Here is a 27291-nt window from a genome sequence, read left to right as displayed (position 1 = left end):
CGGTCTTCATGAATCTGGCGCTCCCTGCACTTCCCCGGCAGATTTCACCAACTTTTTGGGTGCACCTTTAAAATAGGGTGTGCAATACAATTCTGTCAGACACTGAATGATAAATGTGTTGCACAGTCCGACTGTGCACAGGAACGCCCCTTTATGTACAGAATTTTGTCGAGAAATGTGAAGCCGCAATACAAATAAGTCATGTGCACCAAAAATTTGTTTTGGACACTTTACAAATCCATGTGCAATCAGTTTTCACTACAAAGAAGGTGCAGAGTCAGACAGAAAACTGGCGCAAGGGTTTAATAAATATGGGCCATAGTGTCTGTGTTGGGGCACAGTGTGAATATGTTTGTGTTGAGGTACAGTGTATGTATAGGGGCACATTTACTTACCCGGTCCTGTCGCAATCCAGCGGCGCATTCTCGGGTCTGCCGGGATTCACTAAGGTCGTGTGCCTGATATCCAGCAGGTGTCGCTGCTGCGCCGAGGTTCACCGGAGTTCACCTTCTTCATTCCCAGTGCATGTGAGTGCTGATCTTGTGGCACAAATTCTTTTTTAAATTCTGCGGTTTTTCGGAATCAGTTGGGTTGTCCGACAGCCACGTCCCCCCGATTTCTGTCACGTGAAAGCCGGCGCCAAAATCCGTTTGCGTGCGCCTAAATCCCGGGGCAATTCGGCGCAAATCGGAAATCGTTGGGAAACCCGACTAAAGTGCGCGATTCAGACCCTTAGTAAATGAGCCCCTTAGTGTCAATGTTGGGGCACAGTGTATATGTAGTGTCAGTGTCAGATTTTCAAGAAAAATGCTGAAACATTGCAGCTTGAGAATAAGCAAAAATAACAGAAATCAGGTGGGAAAGGTATCAGAGAATGAAAGGAAGAGGGATGGTATAGGGAAGAGTACTATCAACTCAAGTCCTTGAGGTTTGCATTTTCAAATCCTTGATGTATACTTTTTCAAGTAAAAGTGGTGAAGACTGGAAAGCAGTGGAAGTCCAGCCTTGGACCCCAGGTTGTTAGATACTTTTATACTGTGCCATGTGTTTCTGCAGCAAGTTCCTCCATTATTTGGAGTAGAAAGACTCTGAGAATGTCAGTAGAAAATGGAATTCTTGTTGTTTTCAGAGCCTTGGAATCATTGTGCAGGCTACTATTAGGAGTAAGCCCACAAGGGAGCACTTCATTGAGGGCATGGACAGGGGTTACAGAGATACAGGGCAGCTGGGTCATTTCTTAATATGTGGCCAGTAACTGTAACCTGCTTATTACCTGCTTCCAACAGTACTGTAGCGTGGGACAATCCAACCAGATGTGCAGTATTGTACCCCGGGTCTGCCTGCATTTCCAACATTATGCTGGGCAGGTAGGATACATCAAATTTAGTCTGGCTGGCACCTAATACCAACTGGAAAGGATTTTATTATTGCTTTCATGGGCCTTGTTGCCAAGTTTATGGAACAATTCATATGATTTGACCCAATTGTCTGGGATGAAAGTTTTCTTTAACCCTTTCACGACCCGTGACATAATAGCACGTCACGGGTCGGCCGTGTAGTATGGCAGTATATGATAGGATCGTACAGACAACCTAGGGTTAAAATACCCTAGGGAGTCTGAAAAATAGTAAAAATAAAAAAAAGTAAAAAAAAAAAGTTATAATAAAAAAACCTAAAAACTCAAATCCCCCCACTTTCCCTAGAACTGATATAAATATAAATAAACAGTAAAAATCATAAACACATTAGGTATCGCCGCATCCGAAAATGCCCGATCTATCAAAATATACTAACAGTTTTTCACTGCGTTTAACCCCGTAATGGAAAATCGCGCCCAAAGTCGAAAATGCCACTTTTTTGCCATTTTAACATTTTTTTTAATTCTATAAAAAGTGATCAAAAGGTCGTACAGTCCTAAAAATGATAACATTAACATTTCATGAAAATTCACAAAAAACGACACCACACACAGCTCAATACACCAAAGTAAGAAAAAGTTATTAGCGCCCGAAGATGGCAAAGTGCCGAAAAAAATTTTTGTACAGGGGGTTGGTTTTAATTTTTTTAAATGTATGAAAAAATTATAAAAACTATATAAATTTGTTATCCCCATAATGGTACCGACCCAAAGAATGAAGTAGACCTGTCATTTGGGGTGCACGGTGAAAGCCGTAAGATCCAAGCCCACAAGAATACGGCACAAATGCATTTTTTTTTCCAATTTCACTGCATTTGGAATTTTTTTCCTGCTTCCCAGTACACGGCATGGAATAATAAATACCATCACTATGAAGTACAATTTGTTACGGAGAAAATAAGCCCTCACACAGCTCTGTACATGTAAAAATAAAAAAGATAGAGATAGATTTTTGATCATGGGGAGTGAAAAATGAAAATGAAAAAACAAAAAAGGGTGAGGTCCTGAAAGGGTTAACTTTTGTTCCCAGGCACCCACATAGGGCAGGTCCCACCCACTTATCCAAGTATAATGCATAGATAGCAGAAAACAGTCTAAGTGTGGGTGAGGAGGATACACATTGCTGCAAAGGGAGTTATGTCTCTGTGGAGTTGTAGGCTTGTTTGCAGGAGGTGTAAAAGTGGGTAAACTGTGTATATTTCAGTCAAAGTCTTGGCTATATGTTACAGTGTAAATATATTAACATTGCATGGATTCAGAGTTCCCCACCTCTAAAATCATCAATATGCAACCAAAAACAAATCACCATGCGCAAATGAGTTCTCATATCTTTTAGTGAGAAATACCATATAATACAAAAACTCATTACTTCTTTCTTATTTTCCAATTCTCATATTATTTCATAGCAATCCACAGTCCATTTAGAGTCATACACCGTAGGAAACACTTTGTACTGCGTTCAATAGGTAAATACATTCTTATTTCTTCTACTTTAGGAATGATCACAGTCTTCCAATAGCTTAGTGTATCGATTCACGGTGGATAACGGGCAGAGACAATACACCAGACGAGACCAGAGGTCTGTTGCATGAGCTGTGTCCTGTGACGTTTAGTCAGAGACATGCTCAGTAGGTATTCGAAAAGTGTTTACCTACCCTAGTTTAACCAAACTTTCAAGCAAATTAATTTGTATTGATTTAACTAAAATGTGGCAAAATGTATGTAGAGCACACAAACATCAGGTCAGAATTAGGCTCAATGAGCACAGATCTGCATTTAGATTTTATATGAAACAGACCGAACTTACTGAGAGTAAAATCAATGCAAAATGAATTTGCTTGAAAGTCTGGTGAAACTACAGTAGTAAGACACTTTTTTGAATATAGACATCAAGTGTCGGATTTACGGTGGCTGATATTAGAATGGGTTGTAGGATATGAAGAAAGTCAAATAGCTAATCGATTGCTGCAACATGAGGTATATTGAATATTTAAATTGGAAACATTAAACCCTAAAGGTATGAATGAAAATTGTAACTTTAATGTGTGTGAGATATTATTTGTAATGTCTTTGCTATTGTTTTTAATGTGGAACATTTTTATCTATAGGATAGGTGAGTTTCTGGCACAATGGGGAAGATTTGTCACGCTTTCTGAAAGTCAGAATATTCTTAGTTGCCCATGGCAACCAATCACAGCTCCCCTTTAAAATATTCATGAGCACTGGTAAAATGAAAACTGAGTTGTAAGAATATTCTGACTTTCAGACAGGTTGATAAATCTGCCCCAATGTGTGTAATTAGCGGTGAGATTACCTATTGAGCATGTCTGAAGAAGGGGGCATTCCCCTTAAACATCACATGACGCAGCTCACACAACAGACCTCTGGTCTTGTTTGGTGTAATGTCTCTGACCGTTATCCACCATGAATCGATACACTAAGCTATTGGAAGACTGTTATCTTTCCTAAAGGAGAAGGACCAAGAAGGTATTTACCTATTGAATGCAGCCCCATGACAGATCAAAGGGGAGCAAGGCAGGCTGATGAGAAGCCTGGTGGGAAGTCTGGGTTGTTATTCATTGAAGTAAGAGGGCCATTACAGTCAAATAGTTGGTAAGAATTAGGGGCTTATGTAAGTGTCCGTAGGAAGATATTCATGGTTGAGATATGTAGCTGTCCAGGGAAGGGATTGCAGGGGGTATGAAGCCATTGTAATCTCATGTCCTATCCAAAGCTTATCCTGTTTATTGTGCCACCAATCCAATATCCTTGCCTGTACTGACACGTATTAATATCCCTTGCAGTCAAGAAGTCCCAGGCAAACATTGTGCATCTTTCAATTAAAGGGGTCATCCGGGTTTAAAAAATTTTTTATGGCCGGGCTGGGGAGGGCTAGTTAAACATAATAAACCTCCTCCGGCGCCGCCGATGTCCCGCGCCGCGGTCCCTTCGATCCGTGCCCCTGTTTGTGACCGCAAGTGATAGCGATAGGTCTCTGCTGCAATATGCAGCAAAGCCCATCTATGTTTGAAGAGGGCTCAGCCCGTGAGCCCTCTTCATACACCCTTCATAGCTCTGCGGCAGATATACCCGTCGCAGAGCGTGAAGGGGTTAAGATTCCACATATTTTACTAGAATGTTATGAGGCTTAGAATTTGGGTGCCATCTTTCACATTTTTTGGAAAATTACCAAAACCCGTATTCTGATGGACCTGCTCAACTTTTAATTGACTGTGAGAAGCCTGAATAATTGCAAGACTAGTAAATTATCCCATTATGGAATCAACACACCTCAACATATGAAAAAGCACTTTTAAGAAATGTTCACCCTTTAGGTGTTTTATAGGGGTTAAAACAAAATATTACAAATTGTAGTATTTTTTTTTACAATATATTCTTTTTGGGTGAAAAATTCAACATTTGCAATGGATTAAATGAAAAAAGGGTCCAATTTCTCCTGAGTACACTGATACTTCATATGTGGTGGTAACCTGCTGTGTGGGCGCACAACCAGGCATGGAATGGAAGGAGCCCCATCCAGAGCAGATTTGTATCATCAAATTGTACTGGCTATAATTTTTTTCTTTTTTTAATGTGGACCTATTAGGGCTTATTTTTTGGCCACATGAGATGAACTTTTCTGGTACATAATTCTGGAGCATCTATAGCTAATTGGTGAGATTTTATTAACTCTTTATTGGTGGAGGAAATGAAAATCATCAATTTTTGGCAAGATTTTTTTGTTTTGCCTTTTTGGCCGTTTACCATACCATAAAAATAGCATGTTATTTTTATTCTTTGGGTCGCCACAATTACGAAAATACCTATTTATATAGATTTTTTCTTTTTTCCACAAATTTACTGAATAAAAAGTAATTTGGCAAAAATGTTGTTGATTTTAGCATCACTGACTTTTCATATGCATAACTTTTTTATTTGTCAACTGACAAATCTTTTTTTTGCGCTAAGCATTGTTCTTCTTTGGCCTTATTTTGGATCAACATTTTTTAAATCACTTTTTAGAGCATTTTTTAAAGGGTATTAATTTAAAATTATTTTTCTGAGTGTTTTTGGGGTTGTTTTTTATGAGGTTCATTGTGCGGGTCCAATAACAATTCTGTTTTATTATGTTTTTTTGTGTATTTTTTTTTTATACTTTATTAAGTGTTTATATGGGAAACTGACATTTTAGGGGCTTATATTTTTATTTATTCATTTTTGATTTATTCTAATGTTTAAACCTTACTTATACAAACTTAAACTTGATCAGAGCATCGCTGCTTCAAGTCCAATACACTGCTCTATAATACTAATTCATCATAGAGCAGTGTAAACTATCTAGCATGCAGAAGCATGCACAGACAGTTTATGGTCAGACCCGCAGAAGAGAACGGGCAGCCCCAGAGCACTCGGCAGACCTCAAGGCTGCCCATAAGTAGATCGGAGCCCCCGGTAAGTGGCACGGGGGATCCGATCCATAGGGGAAAGACCCTTACAGGCTGTAATATACAGCTACAGCCACTGCTTCTGGTGCCAGAAGCGGGACGTTATCGAACGTCCCTGTATGGGAAGTATCTTCCCACAGGGATGTACTATAACGTCCTTGTGCACGTAGGGGTTAAAGCCAGGTTTGGATACGTAAAGATTTTACAAACTTTAAACTTCCCAAGAAGCAACCTCTAAACTTTAATCTCAAACAAGAAGAAGACTGATCAGAAATGCAGCCAAGAGGACCATGATCACTCTGGATTAAGTGCAGGCTGGAAAATCTGTCCGAGGGACAACAATCTGTCGTACACTGTACAAATCATTTATGGAAGAGTGGCAAGAATAAGGCCATTTATCAAAGATATCCATATAAAGTCTTGTTTAAAGTTTGCCAAAATTACCCTGAACACGCCATCCCCACTGTCAAACATGGCGGTGACAGCATCATGGTTTTCGCCTGCTTTTTTCAGCAGGGACAGGGAAGATGGTTAAAATTAATGGGAAGATGGATGGAGCCAAATAAAGGACCATTCTGGAAAAAAAACCTGTTGGAGTCTGCAAAAGACCTGAGATGGAAATTTATTTTCCAACAAGACAATGAAGGAGGTAAAGGCTCTCTAAAAATAACTTTTATTAGTATATTAAAAAGTTCCAAGAGTTGGACAGCAAAACCAAACTAGTAAAAATCCGATATACTCATGACAATCACAAAGCCAGTCTGTCAAAACATATTCAACTTAGTAGAGAAATCACAAGGAAAGTGCATATAAAGACCACAGTGTGGGTAATAAATGGAGTGAATCTTACCCGTCTTCTTAAGGCAGAGGAGCTCTGGGGCTGCAGAAGGTAGGCAGGTTGCTGCCTCCTTAGTTACACCACTGTGTTGGGCTGTAGACCACTGTCCATTAACCCTGAGTGACTAGCTGTTTACTATCTCTCATACATATATATACCAGATGAAAGTTCCATGACAGTGTGGACTCGGAAACGTGTTGGGATGGTGTTGCTGTGGTAGGGTCTTCTAGGGAACTCTAGTCACGCGGAGGGATTCCCTGGGACCGTCCTTGTTAGGACTGGAGTTTATGGGCTATAGGGCAAGTATAGTGGCAGGGATTTCTAGGTGCAGTGTCAGTATCTTTTTCCTGGCCAGATTATCACTGCTTACTTTCTGCAGCCCCAGAGCTCCTCGGGTAAGATCCACTCCATTTATTGCCCGCACTGTGATTTGCATATGCACTTTTCTTGTGATTTCTCTACTACGTCCAAAATGTTTTGCTAGACGGATTGGCTTTTTGATTGTCATGAGTATATTGGCTTTTTACTAGTTTGGCTTTGCTGTCCAACTCTTGGACCTTTTTAATATACTAATAAAAGTTATTTTTTAGAGTGCCTTCACCCCCTTCATTATTGGCTGGTGATATGTTCTGTCTGTATTAACAGAGAACAGGCAATTATGTGATCTGGTTCTATGTATTTCAACAAGATAATGACCCCAAACATAAAGCAAAATCTACAATGGAATAGTTCACAAACAAACATATCCAGGAATTAGAATCTCAGAAGTCAAAGTCCAGACCTGAATCCAATCGAGATTCTGTGGAAAGAGCTGAAAACTGCTGTTCTCATACGCTCTCCATCCAACCTCACTGAGCTCAAGCTGTTTTGCAAGGAAGGATGGACAAGAATTTCAGCCATACCTCAAGCGTCTTGCAGCTGTAATCATGACAAAGGGTGGTGCTACAAAGTATTAACTTAAGGGGGCCGAATAATATTGCACGCCCCACTTTTCAGTGTATTACTTTTTCCAAAGTTTAAAATATCCAATAAATTTCGTTCCACTTCACACTTGTTGATTCTTCACCAAAAAAATACAATTTTCTATGTTCATGTTTGAAGCCTGAAGTGGGGCAAAAGGTAGAAAATTTCAAGGGGGCCAAATACTTTCCCAAGACACTGTATATATGGCAGATGAAATAAATGAAAGAAAATAAAATGACACATTCTCTAATTTACGGTTACTGTTATTAACAAAAATACAGCATTTTACAGATATAATTCCAACCTGTTTCTATCAGTCCTGGTGTTTACAATGACCATAAATATTCTGATTATGGTCAGATTCTTCTCATGAATAGGTTCTCTTGTCTGCACGGTTGCAGTGTTCTCTGCCCCCTGCCCCTCCCCCCTGCTTTGCAAGACCAACTCAGACACAGGCACTTCCTGCGGGCAAGCAGCAGTGTGCAGAGACTTACTCTTCTAACTACAGGCATGATAAGATCCCTCAGCTTTGATCTGTCTCATCTCTCTTTTTCTATGTGTCAGAAACTAGTACAATAATTGACTAGTACAATAATCTAAGTACATTGTCAGTACACAGCATTTCATAGCACAGAGGAATCATGAAGTGTCTCCGCCCACCCTCTGGAATTTTTCTTTGACCGTCACTGAGTTATATGAGCTAAAACAGCAATGAAGTAAAATTGTGAAGTATGGGAGTTACAAAAGATCTTTATTGTGTAAACATCACTAGGAGATTAAACTTTGAGAACTTACTTTCATGGGCAAACCCTTTACGTGCGAATGCCCAGATGGGTATACCCCATTGAGGCATCATGGACATAAATGTATTGTTTTTTTCAGTCACAATTCCAGTGCCATTTTGAGCTGAAAATAATACGACAGACTGTACCGTGAGTGAGCCGTATCTGTAGAAAATAGGGTGGGCTGGAAAATGTTGACACTGTTTTCTCCTGCCTCAAACTTAGTCACCTGTTTAGCCCAGACATGGACTCCACTATTATCTGTGGCTGGGCTTTCTAACATTTTTGAGCTCTTGCTATGGTGTACAACCATGTTGATAATACATTCAGCCTCTTGTCCCATAAAATGGAGCAAGAGCAATTAGGCGCTCTGTCTGGATTAATGCCATATCACACTTCTCACAAATCAAACTGCCACACAAGTGTCTAGTCCCACACTCTGCTAGATTTGTCATCCCCCATGTTCTGATCTCCCTTGTCTACACACCATAAATTTGTGGCAAGTACGGTGGAGGGTGGAGCGCCACTGTATTCTGCATGTATTTTAAATGTTCCCGTAGACTTCTATTGAGGGAACATTACAGAAATACAGACAAAAATAAGACATGCTCTGTATTTCCATCTATTTTATAGTACATTAAAATTGATAACCGTATTGCATATTAAAATTGAATGTAGCCGTCTGTTACAGTACGATGCATCTTCAATATAGACAAAAAAAATATGTTTGTGTGCAAGAGGCCTAAGAATCATAAGAATAAGACCTCCAGGACAAGACCAGTCTTCAAAATGTACGCCTCAGCAAGACGCCTCAGAAAGGGACTTAGGGAAAAGAATAAGATGAGGTATGATTAAAGAAGAGAAAAATATGACTCGGATACGGATAAAAAAAACGAGTTGTGTACATGAGCCTTAGGTAACAAGTTGTGAATCCTCACTTGACCAATATACAACAAACAGATTAAAAACTTTAAGTAAATCCACGTTTCAATGAGTGTGAAAGGAACTGAAGAAGCAAGCCATGCGTACTCTTGCATACTCTTTGTTCTAGTATACTTTAGCTCAGCAATACTGAACACATCCTGCCAATTTATTCCATTTTGACTTAATAGGAAAATTTCTATAGAACATCTCTTGAACTACATTCAGCAGATTAATATGGTAAAAATACCAGTGACAGTCCAGTATCTTTTCTCAATGATTAAAAATAAGCTCCTTGGATTTCAGGTAGATACAGCATTTGACATTTGCTAATTTAAAAGAAACCTACCATTTGATTTGATGCATTATGAAGCAAACACTGATGCAGGATCATTTCTTGGTTAATCCCTGAGCTGAGCGGTTTGGCTGAAAAAAACTATTAAAACATTCAGGACCTTGGGAAAGCTGGGTCAGGCTGGCTGCCTAGATAAACACATTACACGGAGCTTGTAATTACAAATGGAGGTTAGTTAAGACATGACTAATCAACCTGAGATGGATTACAGCAGCTGGGGGATGGTACAGCAATTAATTATTTTGCTTTCAGGCACAACCCAGGGATTACATTTTCCTCTTCTGCAGTGAATAACTCATGTGCTAGGAGAAGTGCTGAAGCAGCCATAGAAGTGACAGAGCTTCATTATTATAATGTTATATCTGTTTTATCAGCAAAACCACTCGGCTCAGGAATTAACCAAGATATGATCCTGCATCAGTGTAGCTACAGCTTTCTCAAGGTATGTTTGCTTCATAATGCATCAAATCAAATGGTAGGTTTCCTTTAACACATGTTGCAACTTTTAGGTCTTTTAATATTTTTTAGTTATCTGAGTTAATAAGGGTTATTTCATGTTGCATTGCACCCACAGGTAAACAAACTCCTTCCTGTCGTTATTTAGATTGTCGAGGAGACACTCATTCAAATGTGGGTGCCATAGTATATCCTTATATTGTATGGACATTGTTTACTTATTAATACAGTAGTTTTTGTGTAATCACTACTACAGGTGATAATGTATGTTTGCATCTTGACTAAAAAAAATACTAGTGAAAACAGCAAAGCTGTAATCTAGATTATTTATCATCATCTGTTAGTAACCTAGTAAATATCACTTACCTAAATTTGGACGTAAGGGTGCTTCTGTTGGAGCTAAAAGAAAAAAAAAACATGTTCAGTATAAATTGATATCTGCTGGCACAGGGAAGTTTATAACATCTATTGATTGTGTCTACCAACCTTTCATGTAAGCCATCTGTTTATCCCCTATTTATCTCTTTGTAATAATGATAACTGGACACAAGACAGCAGCACTGAACTGAATCTACAGCAATATATATATATATATATATATATATATATATATATATATATATATATATAATATAATAACATAGTACAGTTGAAAAACAGACATATGTTCATAAACTTCAACCAAGATAGGCAATGGAGCAGCTTGCAAGGAATGTAAGGGAACTCATTTCTATAAGCTTCACTTCTTTTCCCATGCCCTTTTTGAAGCTCTCTGCAGTGACCAACCCAACTCCTAAGGCAGGCTATTCCTCAGATTTACAGTTCTAATTGCCTTGTTGCCTGAGGAAAATATGTTTTTTTTCCAGAAGGAGACAGTGCCCTCTTGTCATGATTGATCAAGGAACCATTTTTTACCATATTTTTTGTATGGACCATTTATATATTTAAATCAATTAATGCCTTAAAGACATACGACATATGTATAATTCATAGTGTCATTAAGGATGAATGAAGAGTCCTTCATACAGCAAACACCAATCACTAAGATCACCGGTGTTAATCGGTTGTTGTGGGTAAAGTATATTGTTTAAACAATCAGACCACATAGGTTTAAATACACTAATGGGTCTAAAAAGGTTGAAAAAAATACCTAAAAACTTAATTTCTTTTAAAAACAATTTGACACATGGGTTGTGTCAAAAGGAAGAAAAGTTCAAGGGGTAAAATACTTTTGCAACCCACTGTATACATTTCTATAATATATTTCACCATTAAAGCTGAACTCCCTTGGTCCCTCATTAGCTCAGATAAAAGGTAACAGATCCAATGATTGTGAGAGGACAAGTGCCTTAAGCATACACAAAATGCAGAGCTATGATAGTCTTTGATCAATAATAAAAATCCCCTACAATGAATATCCAAAGTATGAACACTGCTGCAAAAGACAACATATACATAAAATTTTAATACATAAAATTTCTTACCTCCTTGCTCACATAACTGCTGTGCTAGAGCATCTTTAAAAATAACCTGGCCTCTGTGAGTAGCTGTAGCCCTAAAGATAAAAAAGAAAGTCTATGATTGAATCAGTCATTCATATTTTTTCAAGCCATGTAACTTCAGCCAAAATAATATTGGTATAAATAGTTTAGATTTTATATATTATTAAGATTTTTTCTATCTATCTAGCTATCTATCTAATAGATCACAGGTGTAAAACATTAGGCCAATAGGCCAAATACCGGATCCTGGCACTGTGTTCTCCTATTCTGCGCTAGTGGGGCAGGGTACTCTGATACTAACACTGCTCCCCCAAAGCTAGAGCAATCTTCTTCTTTATTCTTGTGTGCTTCAGCTGTATGCGCCAGCTCTGTAGCTGGCAGGTGCAATGATGCATAAAACCGAAGCACACAGGAGAAAGGAAGAAGACTGTTGTAGTTGCAGTAAAGCGCGGAAAGGTGAGTAAATGTTTTTTTTCCACAGTGGTATGCACTTCAGGGTAGGGTTAGGGGCTGCTGGATAATGTGTGTGGGCACTCTGGCTACTGGCTGCTGCTGTGTCATATACTTCCCATACATTTATCTTTAAAGATAAAATTGATGGCATTTGCCAGGAAACCATTTCTCATTCCACTTACTACATTAATCCCCTACCTCCGGTACCTAATTCTATTCTTTTGAGCCAGTCACACAGGAAGAAGTTACCAGGTTCCTCTCCTCTGCTCACCCCACAACCTGCATGTTTGACCCAATCTCCTACATCAATTATATAGAGTAAAGTTATCCCCACATCCAAAACACTTTAATCCACAATAGAATCAAGAAGAAGTAGTTTACTTTGTTTAGAAATACAACAGAATTTAAAAACACTTAAAACCTATACTGGCTAAAAGCCGAGATACTACCAAAAAACGTTCATGGTATTAACAAGTAAATGCATGTATACCTAAATAACCAGGGTTAGTAAATATTCTATATCAAATGTAGAGACTGGAGCAAATTGATCATACAAGTATTACATTTTAAAAATGCAAAATAAAGTTCAATTTATTGTCAAGCTCTGGTATTAGGAAAACCATATGTGATACAGCTACATTACCATATATATGGAGTCATAGAAGAAGGGGGAGTGTGGATGCCCCATGCATATCGCATGTTAAATGGGCTTCCTCATCGGAGCCAATGTCCTCACATCTCGTACATCCCAATTGACCAAATCTCCTCACATCTCGTACAGACCCTCTCCCCAGGAGTTACTTCTCACCTCACTAACATCTTCAACCTCTCTCTCTCTTTTGGTGTAATTCCCCTTTCTTCCAAGCATTCTGTTGTACTAAAGAAACCTTTCCTGGACCCATCCAATGCTGTTAACTACCAACCAGTCTCTAATCCCCCTTTCATCTCAAAACTCATGAAACGCCTGGTCTATTCGCAACTTACCTGTTATATGCTAACTCCCTCCTTGATTCCCTCAATCTGGTTTTTGTACTATGCACTCCACTGAAACTGTGGTCTCTAAAAACTCCAATGACCTACTCACTGCTAAATCCAAAAGCGACTATTCTCTCCTCTTCTACTGGATCTCTCAGCCTTTGATACTGTGGACCACCAGCTCCTCCTCAGGATGCTTTGCTCAATTGGCCTGAAGGACAATGCACTCCCGTGGTTTTCTCCCAGATCGAACTTTCAGTGTCTCATTTTCAGGATCTCTGTCTTCTCCTCTTCCCCTCACTGTCGAGGTTCCTCAGTGTTCAGTCTAATGCCCTCTCCTTTTTTCCCTCTATACTATCCCATTAAAAAATACATGGGAAGATTTGGTTTCCATTATTATTTCTATGCTGATGATACCCAACTACATACTTCTGCCTTAATTCAGAATACCAGCGATTGTCTCTCTGCTATCTCTAACATCTTCTCCTCTCTCTTCTGGAAATGTAATCTTTCTAAGACTAAACTTCTTGTCTTTCCACCATCTACTAACTGATCCAATCCTGACCTCTCCATGTCTGTGGGAATGGGGACCACCATAATCCTGAGGCAGCAGGCCTGCTGCTTTGGGGTTGTGCTAGACTCTGACATCTTTGCACTGTACTGTATATTTAATCACTTGCTTGCTCTTACCGTATGCATCCCAGAAACATCTCTGGAATCTGCCTATTTCTTATAAGTGAAACCTCTTACTTGATAATTGTCACACTGATTCACTCTAATCTAGACTACTGTAACTCTCTATGGGTCTTCCAGTCACTAAACTCTCTCCTTTACAATCTATTCTTAATGCAGCAGCCAGGCTTGTCTTCCAGAATAAACATTACATTCATTCTATTATTCTAGTTCTTATACCTTTTGTCAAATATAGAAGGAAATCGCGGCACTCGCAAATTCTTCAGCAGCACAAACTTTAATTAATGAATAGATCTTACATAATAAGACGCAGGAACATATAGGGAACGCGTTTTCGGCTCGTAACTAGAGCCTTTGTCTATACCCAGAGCACCGATTACAGAGGGCCGTCCACCTACTTTTTTCCTTATACCTTTTGTGTCCCCCCTTCAACCTCATAATCTGTAAGCTCTTGTGAGCAGGGCCCTCACTCTTATTGTTCCATATCACTGTTTGTACTCTTTAATGTCTTATTTTATTTGTGCCCTATGCTTTGTAAAGCACTACAGAATGATCGCGCTATATAAATAAAAATTATTATTAATATTATAAAATGACAAAGCTGATGTGGCCCCCAGGGAAAATTAGACCTCTGTAATAAATTAAAAATTAGATCCAATAGAATTAAATTGCCAATTAGGCTTCAGTATGGACACATCTATGTTGGATACTCTGTCAAAATTTTACCTTTTGGAGTTACATATTGTAAACTCAATGGGGCAGATTTTAGCTGTCTGAAAGTCAGAATATTTTTAGTTGCCCATGGCAACCAATCACAGCTCAGCTTTTTATTTTACCAGTGCTCATGAATATTTTTAAGGGGAGCTATTATTGGTTGCCATAAGCAACTAGAAATATTCTGTCTTTCAGACAGCTTGATAAATCTGCCGCAATATTTTTTTGTTTTATACTTTTTTTGCAGCAAATGAGACTTTCATTTAATCTAGGTTTTTATGAGGTAAAACGTTTGTTTCTTTTTTTCCCACAAATATTTTATTTGAATTTCCAAAATAAATTTTTAGAAAATCAACTCATCGAGTTTCCGTAAAAAAACACATTGACAAAGTCATATAGTAACAGTACATGTAGCTCTGTTCATACACATATATTTGAATATCATTGGAACTCAATGAAGCAGGACTGTGGCAGAAAAATCCCCAAAAGGGGTTGTGTGACCAGTTTCTTCACCTCACCCCGAGTATGGGGAACAAACAAGGTGAAAACAGAGCAATGTGCTGTTGAACAGTGCCATGTCACTGACCCTGTTTCCCTTGTAACCTGCCAACATGCATTTTGTGTCCCTTTAATTTAAGGTACAAACCATCACAGTCCATGTTAATCCATGCTCTGAGCTAATTTGTTTACATTGGGCAGAAGACATTCTCTTTATCCCTAAAAAGTGAAATAAAATTAACATGGCAAAGAACAAAGCTACAACTTCACAGTGTGTGCGGACCAGTTCCCCCACTTCTCCCTCCTATACCACTACCACAGGCCATCATTGATACATCCGCAGTCCCCCCAACCTCACCCTAATATCCTCATTACAATGCCATTGTGTATACTGAAAAGGTTTGGCAATTTCTACAATTTCTGTTCTACTGAGATGTTGCAGTATAAAAGCCTTCCATTTCAGAAAAAAAACTTTGTTCCCTTTTATTTATGATGCATTGTAAGTTTATCTATATTCATTAACCATTTTAGCTGGTCAATCATCTGTTGTCAGGTACATTTGGAAGTATACCGTTTTGCACAATACATCTCTTTGCCACTAGAAAGATTATATGTAGCATCTTAAGCTTTTGGGTAACTTGTACAGCCAATCCACCTACTTCATTTGTATCTTCCCCATCAGCAGTCAGGTCATGAAATAAACACTCTTGTGGAAATTGTGCATGACCTTGATGCACTTATTGACTCATTAGTATACAGATTAAATAGCGTATATCTTGAAAAGGCCATATCAGACAGAAAAAAGGGTAAGCTGGGAATTACAGTGAACTCACTACAACATGCTGTCAGACGTTTGTAATGTTTGGTGGAGGTGACTTCCTTTAATAAAATATTGTACTGTGAATAGGTAATCAGTTAACTAATTCTGTCTTTCACACAATGCCAAATGTATGCTAGTTCTTTGAAAAATATAGTTTGGAAGGCTTGTTTTAATATATACTATAACAATACATGCTTTTATAATAGAGTATGCCATCTTGTATCTTTCTTTGGAAAGACCAGCCTCAAGGATTTAGATTTTTCATTGATACACACTGTCAGCTCTATTTTACATCTTCTTCTTTGAGGCACTAAAACTCATCCCTCTTGCACGTACTGTAAGTCCTTAGAGAACCATGCTTTGGCCCAAAATAATAGCTAACAGACACATTTCACATTGATTCTAGGGTCATATTTTTAATGAACTGATAATATTCTATGAACTATAATTTATCTGGCATTCTTATTATATATATATATATATATGTATATATATATATATATATATATATATATGTATAATATTGTTATATTATGATTATTAAATCTAAAAACTTTGAAAATGGAAATATGTAGCAATATTGTAAATAATATACCGGTAGTTAGTTTTATGTTTATTTTGTAGTTTGGTAATGCATTTTCAATCACTTTTTTATTCCAATTTTATTCCTAAGTTTTGAACTGGGTTGTATAGCTTTTAAATAATACTACACCCTTATAACCTACAATATTTAAAATAGACTACATTTAGCAACAGTATATTTAATTTAGAAAAAAAACTACTGTCCTTTGATTTGCACATGAACAGCTAATTTAACATAGGACAGTGTTCTAGATAATTTGGAAATAATACTATATAATTATATACACAGTTTACTGTGTTTAATCAACTTTACAGCTTGTATGGATTAGTTTACTTTTTTAGTAAATAGGAATGAAGTTATTAAAATAACTTAAAGTGTGAAATTGCTAAACGGTAATTATTTGATTAGATTAATTTAGTTTTCTTTAAAAACATTCATCAAAATTCAAAATACATGAAATACATGAAAATTGTTAAACATTTTAATAACATCATACTTATAATTAGTTTTGCGAGAATAGACACCATTATTTAAGAAACAAACATAGTAGAAGGCAATTAATCTGATAAATGTACATTTATTGAAAGTCTTGTCAGGTCACATCAATCAAAAGATTAGCTGTGAGCTAAACAATGTTGAATCATATTACCTTTATCATCTCTTAATTCACTGCCACAAACTGTTTCATTTAATTAGGGTAAGAATCATCATATTTTTGCATAAATTTCAACTTAAAAATTGAAAAAGCTTCAGCTTTTGTCACACTTTTGCTGCTTTGAAGGTATAACTAAAATTTAGGCCCTATGGCAAAAAAAAATTATCCTTGACCTCGCTGATGATAGACAGAACTTCATTATTGCAAAGAACAAAACGATGCATAACTGTATTAAATAAATCGAATGTCAATATTCTGAAGGAATCAGAATCAAAATGGAAACACTTAGTTTTTTATCGTATTGCATCTTTTATGGGCTAAAAAAAAAGGTTTTCATTAAAAATGTGCTTAGTTTCTCTTCTAGAGATGCTTCAGGTTACTTTTCCCTTGTTCAGAGACCTTTGTCAAACAAGCACCCAATGGCTTAGATATAATCTCTTATTCCTGTTCTCATAAGTGTTGACCATGGAAGAGGTATTACAGTATTTTGGCTCTGTGATTAGCACTATAGCCTTGCAGTGCTGGGGTCCTGGGTTCAAGTTCCATCCATGTCAATATCTGCAAAGAGTTTGTATGTTCTCTCCATTTTTGCGTGGGTTTCCTCCGGTTTCCTCCCAAACTCCAAAACATACTGGCAGGTTGATTAGATTCTGAGCCCCATGGGGACAGGGACTACTCTGGCAAACTCTGTGTAGCGCTACATAATCTGGGGCGCTATATAAATAAAGTAATTATTATTACTATTATTACTGCGGTCAGGAGAAAATTGGAAGTACCAACAACTGGTTCTAACAAATACTTTTTTCATGTTCTGTGATGTTTTGTTTGTTCAGTTATGTAGACAATGTAAAATATGTAATTTTAAGAGTAATGTAATTCAAAGTTGGAGTCCTGTTCTGTTTGTTCCATGAAATAGTGATCATGTGATCACTAGTTCATACTAATGCACTGCAATAACCACGTATTACAGTGCATTAGAAGTGTCAGCCTATGCATCTGCATAGGCTTACTGGCATCAACTCGGTCCAGCCAGGGGCTGTAGCTACACTGATGCAGAAGCATATCCTTTTTAATCCCTCAACTGAGTGTTTTTGCTGAACAAATTTTTTAAAATGATGATAATGAAGCTCTGTCGCTCCTATGCCTGCTGACTCAACACTTTTCCTCTTACATTAGTTGTGCACTGCTCGAGAGAATGATGTAATTAATGTGTTGTGCCTGAACTGCAAGCATAACATTCAGGGTCCTGAATGTTATAATGGTTTTTTCAGCAAAACCACTCAACTCAGGGATTAAACAAAATTTGCTCCTGCATCAGTGTAGCTACAGCATTCTCAAGGTATGTTTGATTCATAATCTTTGAAATCAAATGTTAGATTTTCTTTAACTTTTGCTGTGTTGATTGGTAGTCAGTTGCAGGGTGCAGTTGACAAGGTGCAGATCAAGTTCAAAAGTAGCAACAAAGCCCTTCCTCCTTTAGATAAGCCTGTGCTTCCAAGGTCAAGTTGCCGCAGTTGTTCAGGGGTGATAAAAAGCAGTTTTTCTCCTACAGAGAGAGTTGTAAACTATATCTCCACCCCAGGCCTTAGACAATGATGTCCAGAAAGTAGACATAATCTCTCCTACCAGGAATGCCAGGAATAGGCATTTTTGTTAGCTTCAGATGCTCCAAAGTTGTCCCTTGTGGATTCCTTTTTTCAGCATTAGGCTGCATGCACACATTGGCGGGAGAAGAGGAGGGGGTGAGCAGTGCTCGCCCCCGCACCTCTTCATAGAAAATACTAGCCACACGGCAGTAAGATAGAAGAAAGAAAGAACAGGTTCTATCTTTTTGCGGCTACGGCTCAGAACGGTGAGTGCTTGTTGCGCTCACTGTACTGAGTCCATGTGCCATAGCTGTCTATGGGGGATCTATATATACATCCCTCCAACAGTTGTGTGCATGGGACCTTAGTCCTATTTTAGGAACCTTATAAGACTTGGTATGATGAAGGTCAGTTTATAGCTGTATACCAAACAAACACCAGGTGGAAGATCACTGCATTGAATTCAGGAGATGGTATGTATGATAGGCTGAAAGATTTTTTTAGTGAGTCACCCTTAGCCTAGAATCTTGGCACCCTGGCACATTGTTAAAAATGATCAGCTGCTATACAGCCTCAGGTCTTACAATTTCAAATCTGTACTTTAGGGTTAGAGTTTCAGGGTGCACTGTTGTATCTGTTGTCTCAGAGTCCAGTGTCTAACAGCACTAATATGGACTTGTTAGCATGGAAAGACAGGGGTTATTTTACAAGGGAGGTGAAATATATAATTTGAGGATTTCATCATTATATTATACAGAATAACCCCAGAAAAGAGTTCTTTTAGCAGATATGTGCAGGGCCAACAACAAGGGGGTGCAGTGGCCCACCAGGAGAGGGGATGACCTGAAGTCCCAGTATTCCTAGAAGTGCGATCCAGCCTGTCCTTGAGACCTTAAAAATGAATAATTTAATAACTGCTCCTCACATTAATGGTTTTTATCATTAGCCACATTTATTCCCTCACCACCGGATAGGAGATAAATGTATGCTACATGTATGATCAGTGTTGGTACTGTTAATATATTGCCAAATATGGGGGCACTGTTAATAAATTGGCTACAATTGGTTCCCTATGACTATAATGGTTATTGTAGGGACACCGTTATTATATAGAATTCGTGGGTCCTTGGTGGCTATTCAGTACTGCGGTTATAATGGTTACTCTGGGGTCATTGTTTCATTATTGGGCACGGTGGGGGCACTGCTATTATATTGACTGCTTTGGGGGCCCTGTGACTATATTGGCTACTGAGGGGGCACTGCTACTGTATTGGTTGCTTTTTGAGCCCTTCTGTGTAATCCAAGCACACCTTTTAGATGCAGAAATGGTTTTTCTAAAGTGAACACAGCAAAATTAATAAAAGTCGTGACATTTTGGCCCCAGCCCTTTGTCAAACACAGGCTATGTAATAGAAGCAGGCTTCAGGTAAATCATGAGCACCAGGTATGGCTATCACTGTGTCAAAAGGAGTATGGGAGTATGTGAGCACATACCCTTTATTATATTGCCTACTGCGGGGCATTGTTACTATATTGATAACGTTTATTGTAAGGCTGTATTCACACGACCATTGGCGGAAAATATATCATAAATAAATTCAAAATATATCACTCAAATGTTTCAAATAACATGAAGTTCAATGTGTCGCAAAAAAACTCAAAATCAACTTGGTATATTAAAGTGTTCCAAAGATTTTACAATTTAAATTGGCACATGTCAGATTTGAAAAATATGGCTGTGTCCATAACTTCAAAATAGGCTTAGTCCTTAAGGGGTTAACTGGCCATAGAAGGTGAAGGAGAAGAGCTTTTAGCTGTATCTAGCCCTGTGTGATAGCAGGAGCTAGGCAGGGGCTCTTTTATACTTTATAGACCAGGCCACTAGGGGGAAAGTGAAGACAAAAAGCTGTCATTTATTCTGCCCCTGCTCATACTCTGTTCAGAGTCATCCTCCCCCTCCATGTGAATGCAGGATATTATTGCAAGTCAGAGAAGAAGGGGGAGCAGGGTGATGATGGCTGTGCTGCACCTTGGGTCTTGGAGTGATCTGTATCCTCCACCTTCTGAAGAATGAGAAAATACTGATCAAGGGTAAACAATTGATAAATATGGGCATGTGTGTGAGTGATTGTATATACAAAGAGTGTGTGTTTAAATGTGTATACAGTTCTGGGGTGGGGGGCAATTCAAATTTTCTCCTCAGGCAGCAAAAAGGCTAGAATCAACCCTGTATAGATGACATTTATAGCATTCATTTATACTATTCAGCCACATTATATTATCAAACCACTTTGTTTTGATTAAGGTCTTTTATCTAATAACAATAGAGGAGGAAACCAAAGAAAGTAGCAGGGCATCAGGCAGAAAGGGAAGTATTCTCTTGGGTCATGTCCATTCTGGAGACTTGAACCCTGGGCAGCTAGAATACATGTCATCAACAGAATAAAGTGGAGAGAAATAGTAGTTATAATAGAGTTATGGCACAAGAACTGGTTACAGTACACAGGCTTTTCAACACCCCACTTTATTAGCAGTCAAAAGAAATCTTCCCTTCTGGTCTGATTATCAGTTTAAGCCTGGTGATCAGTGGCATACCGCAGCTTTAGAGGTGACAGTGGTCACATTTGCAAAAGGGACCACTTTTATTTCCTTTGCTTTTATCAATATAAACAATGTTCATTGTTCAAATTCTCCCTTAACTCTGTTCTCAAAAGTTGGCAATTATATGTATAAATTACTTTCATATATGTATTTTTTAATTTTGCTAAAAAATTTGACTATTTGCATAGTCGGTGTTATACGGCTATAAAAGCTGGATCAACTGATAAAATGTTTTGTTTTTTTTAATAATAGGCTCCAGAAATGGAAGTTAGTCAGAAAACAAGATGACTGCATTGACATAATTATTTGTGTTTCAAAGCATGTTCTCTACCCATATTTATAAAAAGTACATAAGCTCATCATAGTTCAGGTCCCAGCAAACATAGAAAATGCAGCCAGAGTGCTGATTGATGATCTGGATTGCAGCCCAGAAGCCTCTGCTGCTTGCCTGTGGTCTTTAGTTTCCAACAAACAAAACCAATAAGCCATAATAATATAAAATAATACTTCCGACTGATGACAAATTGGAATTTTCAAGCAGCAATTAGAACACACTTTTTGTTTGTGCACTATATTTGGAATATTGCCTGATGTAAATTAAATAATTAAATGTAGGAAAATCAACAAAATTAACCAATGATACATATGTAGATATTTTCTATTATGTAATTTTAGCAGAAGAAGATGAGTAAAAGGCAGGAGCATGTCCTTTTCTCCTGCACACATCACAGGAAAAACTGGAAACTCTGGGAAGAAGACATAATTGGTTTACTACTGCATCTGTCTTTTCTGTCCTCACTACATAGTACTGAATGAGCATTATCTAGTGAGGCAAACTGTCAGGTGATCAATGGTTAGGATACTGCCAACAGAGTTGCTGAATTGTAATGGAAACCAAGGACACTTACTCATAGATCCAGATACTGTGACTGTGATAATCTTCTTATCCACTGCCTCCTATTTCTAAAATCTTTTATAATTATTCTAATAAGCCTGAAGGGCTGGGAGTTCTCAGAACTCCTCTATGCTGTAGCTTCACTGGTGGTTTTAATTAGAAAAGCAGGTCTCTCCTTCACCTGCACTTGCTGCTAGATCACCTGCTAGATTACATAGGAAGAGGGAGGAAAGGCAGAACAGGGGTGAAATACATGTTCCACTCATTGTAACAGTATTTTAATCTGCATCACTCGGGCTATAGAAACACCCACCAGAATCTCCGGGGTCATTATTTGAGATGGGTGAATCAATTCTAATGATTCTAACGTCGGTTAGAATTTCAGGAAAAATTCGATTCGCCACGAAGCCGAAGTTTATGCTGATTCGCTGGAACAAAGTTGTTTTTTTTCCACTCATGTTTCTGCTAAATGGGCGCGAGAACAACGTGTTACATAGGGCAGAGAACTCTGGGAAGGAGAAAGGAACACCCACGATGACATCTGCAGACCTGTAAGCCAATCAGCGACCGGCAAGCTTATGTGATGTCACACAGGCCTATAAAACCCAGCCAAAACTCAGCACTTCACACTTCATGTTGTAGCCTCCAGCTGCTGCTATTGTGCTGTGTGATTCTTGCTGCAATCCCTTGCTGTTCTCTAAGGGGGATCTGTATACCCCAAAAAGCAGTTCTATTTAGTGACAAAATCGAATAGGAAGAAATCTGTTTGACTTTCATGCATCTGCAGTAGCGATTGGTGGACCAATCCCTGGTTGTTCTTTAACCCTTTCCCGACGCGCGCCGCATGGGCGCCGCCATCTTGTCGTGGATCGCCGCTCACCGATGAAGTCACGAGGAGCGGCGATCCGTCGCCATGGTAGCCTCGGGTGTTCCGAATACCTGAGGCTACTTCGTTTTAACCCATGCATTACAATGTGCTAATATACAGTAGTATGGCAGTATATGATAGGATGAATCAGACTACCTAGGGTTAGAGTACCCTAGGAAGTCTGAAAAATAGTAAAAGTAAAAATAAGAAAAAGTTTAAAAAAAAAAAAATTATAATAAAAAAACCTAAAAGTTCAAATCACCCCCCTTTCCCTAGAACTGATATAAAAATAAATAAACAGTAAAAATCATAAACACATTAGGTATTGCCGCGTCCGAAAATGCCTGATCTATCAAAATATAATAAAGTTTTTTCACTGCGTTCAACCCCATAACGGAAAATAGCATCCAAAGTCGAAAATTGCAATTTTTTGCCATTTTGAAAAATATAAAAAAATTCATAAAAAGTGATCAAAAGGTTGCACCGTCCCAAAAATTATAGTAATGAAAACGCCATCAAAATTCGCAAAAAATGACATTATCCACAGCTCCGTACACCAAAGTATGAAAAAGTTATTGCCGCCAGAAGATGGCAAAATAAAAAAAAATATTTTGTACAGGAGGTTTTAATTTTTTTAAATGTATGAAAACATTATAAAACCTATACAAATTTGGTATCCACGTGATCGTACCGACCCAAAAAATAAAGTACCTTATATACTCGAGTATAAGCCGACCCAAGTATAAGCCGAGACCCCTAATTTTACCACCGAAAACTGGGAAAACCTATTGACTCGAGTATAAGCCGAGGGTGTAGTATACAGCCAGCCCCCATGTAGTATACAGCCAGCCCCCAGTACTATACAGCTTGCCCCCAGTAGTATACAGCTTGCCCCCAGTAGTATACAGCCTGCCCCCCAGTAGTATACAGCCTGCCCCCCAGTAGTATACAGCCTGCCTCCAGTAGTATACAGCTTGTCCCCTTGCAGTATACAGCCTGCCCCCAGTAGTATACAGCTTGCCCACAGTAGTATACAGCTTGCCCCCCGTAGTATACAGCCTGCCCCCAGTAGTATACAGCTTGCCCCCAGTAGTATACAGCTTGCCCCCAGTAGTATACAGCCTGCCCCCAGTAGTATACAGCTTACCCACAGTAGTATACAGTTTGCCCCCCGTAGTATACAACCTTCCCCCAGTAGTATACAGCCTGCCCCCAGTAGTATACAGCTTGCCCCCAGTAGTATACAACCTGCCCCCAGTAGTATACAGCCTGCCCCCAGTAGTACACAGCACAGCCCCCAGTAGTATACAGCTTGTCCCCAGTAGTATACAGCCTGCCCCCATCAGTATACAGCAGCCCCTATACAGATAAAGAAATAAACTTAATACTCACCCTCCGTTGTCCCGATGTTCGTCGCGGCTCCCGGCGGCTTCTTCACTCTTCTCTGGCCGGGAGATCGCGCTGGCCGTCGCACACTGTGATGCCGCGCTGTCGCCGCTGATGACGTCATCCGCAGCGACAGCGATCGCATCACTGTGTGCGACGGCCAGCGCGATCTCCCGGCCAGTGAAGAGTGAAGAAGCCGCCAGGAGCCGCGACAGGGATCGGGAGCCGCGAGGAACATCGGGGACACTGGAGGGTGAGTATTAATGTATTTATTTTTATCATTGACTCGTGTATAAGCCGAGGCGAGGTTTTTCAGCACATTTTTTGTGCTGAAAATCTCGGCTTATACACGAGTATATACGGTAAACATGTCATTTGGGACACAAAGTGAAAGCTGTAAAATCCAAGCCCACAAGAAACCGTCGCAAATGTGGTTTTTCACCATTTTCACTGCATTTGGAATTTTTTTCCCGCTTCCCAGTACACGCCATGGAATATTAAATACCGTCACCATGAAGTGCAATTTGTTATGCAGAAAATAAGCCATAACACAGCTCTTTATGTGGAAAAATAAAAAAAGTTATAGATTTTTGAAGTTGGTGAGTGAAAAATGGAAGTGAAAAAACTAAAAAAGGCCAAGTCGTTAAGGGGTTAAGGGGGATCTGTATACCCCAAATAGCAGTTCTATTTAGTGACAAAATCGAATAGGAAGAAATCTGTTTGACTTTCACGCATCTGCAGCAGCGATTGGTGGACTAATCCCTGGTTGTTCTTTAAGGAGGATCTGTATACCTCAAATACCAGTATTAGAATAAGAAGAAATCTGTTTGACTTTCATGCATCTGCAGTAGTGAGCTGTCAGTTGTGGGGTATCTGTATAACGCACATTGCAATACCTTGGGGCTCTAGTTTACAGCCAGATTTACGTGTGAAATCCACGTAGTTTATACAGTGATTTTCGCTGAAATTATACTGTCAGTTGTGGGGTATCTGTATAACGCACATTGCAATACCTTTTGGGGGCTCTAGTTTCCAGCCAGATTTACGTGTGAAATCCACATAGTTTATACAGTGATTTTCGCTGAAATTACACTGTCAGTTGTGTGGTATCTGTATTACGCGCATTGCAATACCTATTGGGGGCTCTAGTTTACAGCCAGATTTACATGTGAAATCCACATAGTTTATAAACCACTATGTCAGACAGAAAGGTGGCAGGTGGAGCAGCAGAGATTCAGCGAGGACGAAGTGTTTGAGGACAGTCATCAGCTGCTTTGCAGTGAAGAGGTGGGGCAGACTTCCGCTGCTTCTTGCAGTAGGCAGGCTGTCCATACTGACATCGGTGAGGAGAGTAGCAGTGACCGGGAAACGCAAATTGACGATGATGTAGCCTATCGCACTTGGGAGCCGGGTGTAGCAGGGGATTCATCATCGTCGGGGGAAGAGAGTGTCAGCTTGCGGAGCAGGCAGCAAGTCACTACTGTGGCTGTAAGTCAGCAGGGTGGCAGCAGTGCGAGGACGGGAGCCAAACGTCCGCGGGGTAGAAATCCCAATTTGCAGGCCCAAATAAGCAGGGGCTCAGCGAGGCAGCGGCGGTAGTAGTCGCTCAGTGCAGAGTGTTGGCGGTAAAATTACCACCTCAGCGGTGTGGCAGTTTTTTTGTAAAGACACCAGAGGAGCCGAGCGTGGGTATATGTCGTATCTGCGGGCAGAAAGTGAAGCGTGGCCAGGGAGCTAACCTTGGCACCACGGCCCTATGCCAACACATGCAGCGTCACCATCCAATGGCCTGGGAGAAACGAGTGCCAGATAGGGTCCATCCTGCAGGCGCAGCAACAGCAGTAGCACCTAGTGGCACATATGCTGTTTCAGCAAGTCACGGCTCCAGCACCTCTGCCGAAGGGAGCTGTTTGACTTTGACATCATCTTCCGGTCCAGATGCTCCTGCTCCTCACTACGCATGGCGCCAGCAATCGTTGAGCGAGGCGATTACAAAAAGACAACTCTATGCGTCCAGCCATCCTAAGGTGCAGAAGCTGACCGTGCTCTTGTCGAAGTTGTTGGTACTGCAGTCTCTCCCTTTCCAAGTTGTGGACTTTCCATGTGTGGCTTTCTCCGTGACAACTAAAAATCGGAACCATGGTGACAGACGATGGGAGGAACATGGTGTCCACGCTGCACCGAGGATGGATGGTCCATGCGCCCTGCATGGCGCACGTGTTCAATCTGGTAGTCAACAAGTTCCTGAAGTCTTACACCCATCTGCAAGACATTCTAAAAATGGCCAGGACACTGTGCACGCACTTCAGCCATTCTTACAAAGCCAAGCACACCCTCCTTGAGTTGCAGCGCCAGAACGGCCTACCCCAACATAGTCTGATATGTGATGTTTCCACCTGTTGGAATTCCAGCCTCCATATGTTGGACCGCCTGTATGAACAGAGAAAAATCTCTAATGATTTTTTGATGATGCAAGCGGACCGTAGTACTCCCCTGTGTAACTTTGATGTCAGCCACTGGCAGCTCATGCGTGACACCTGCCGTTTGCTCAGGCCTTTTGAAGAGGCCACGTTATTTATCAGTCAACAGGACTGTGGGATGAATAACGTCATTCCACTGCTTCATGTCCTGGAACTCATGCTGCAAAATCTGTCTGGTCAGGGCACTGGAGAAGTGGAGACTACATCTCATGGCCACATGAGTCCGCTGGGGGCTGAACTGGAGGAGGAGGAGGAGAAGGAGGACATTGGAGCATAAGCAGAGTCTGGTGCAATTTGTGGTTTTTCTACTCAGGTGACAGGAGAGGAGGAGCAGGAGCATCCAGAGGAGGTAGAAGACGAGGCAGATGACCCAGAAGCACCGTGGCAGTATACTGCGGATATGGA

General features: G+C 39.7%; 1 protein-coding gene across 4 annotated transcripts in view; it reads right to left on the bottom strand.

Moving 5' to 3' along the window:
- RELN (reelin) overlaps positions 1-27291 on the bottom strand; it is a 510672-nt gene that overhangs the window by 352283 nt on the left and 131098 nt on the right. For all 4 annotated transcript variants that reach the window (XM_072147208.1, XM_072147209.1, XM_072147211.1 and 1 more), the window contains exons 4-5: positions 11662-11732; positions 10544-10576 (exon numbers count right to left, since the gene is read on the bottom strand). In XM_072147208.1, the coding sequence (XP_072003309.1) occupies positions 10544-10576; positions 11662-11732 (104 nt within the window). The remainder of the gene's footprint in view (positions 1-10543; positions 10577-11661; positions 11733-27291) is intronic.

This window comes from Engystomops pustulosus, chromosome 4 (assembly GCF_040894005.1).
Source record: "Engystomops pustulosus chromosome 4, aEngPut4.maternal, whole genome shotgun sequence".
In the NCBI taxonomy this organism is placed as follows: Eukaryota; Metazoa; Chordata; class Amphibia; order Anura; family Leptodactylidae; genus Engystomops; species Engystomops pustulosus.
This window is presented reverse-complemented; position numbering and strand designations above follow the sequence as displayed.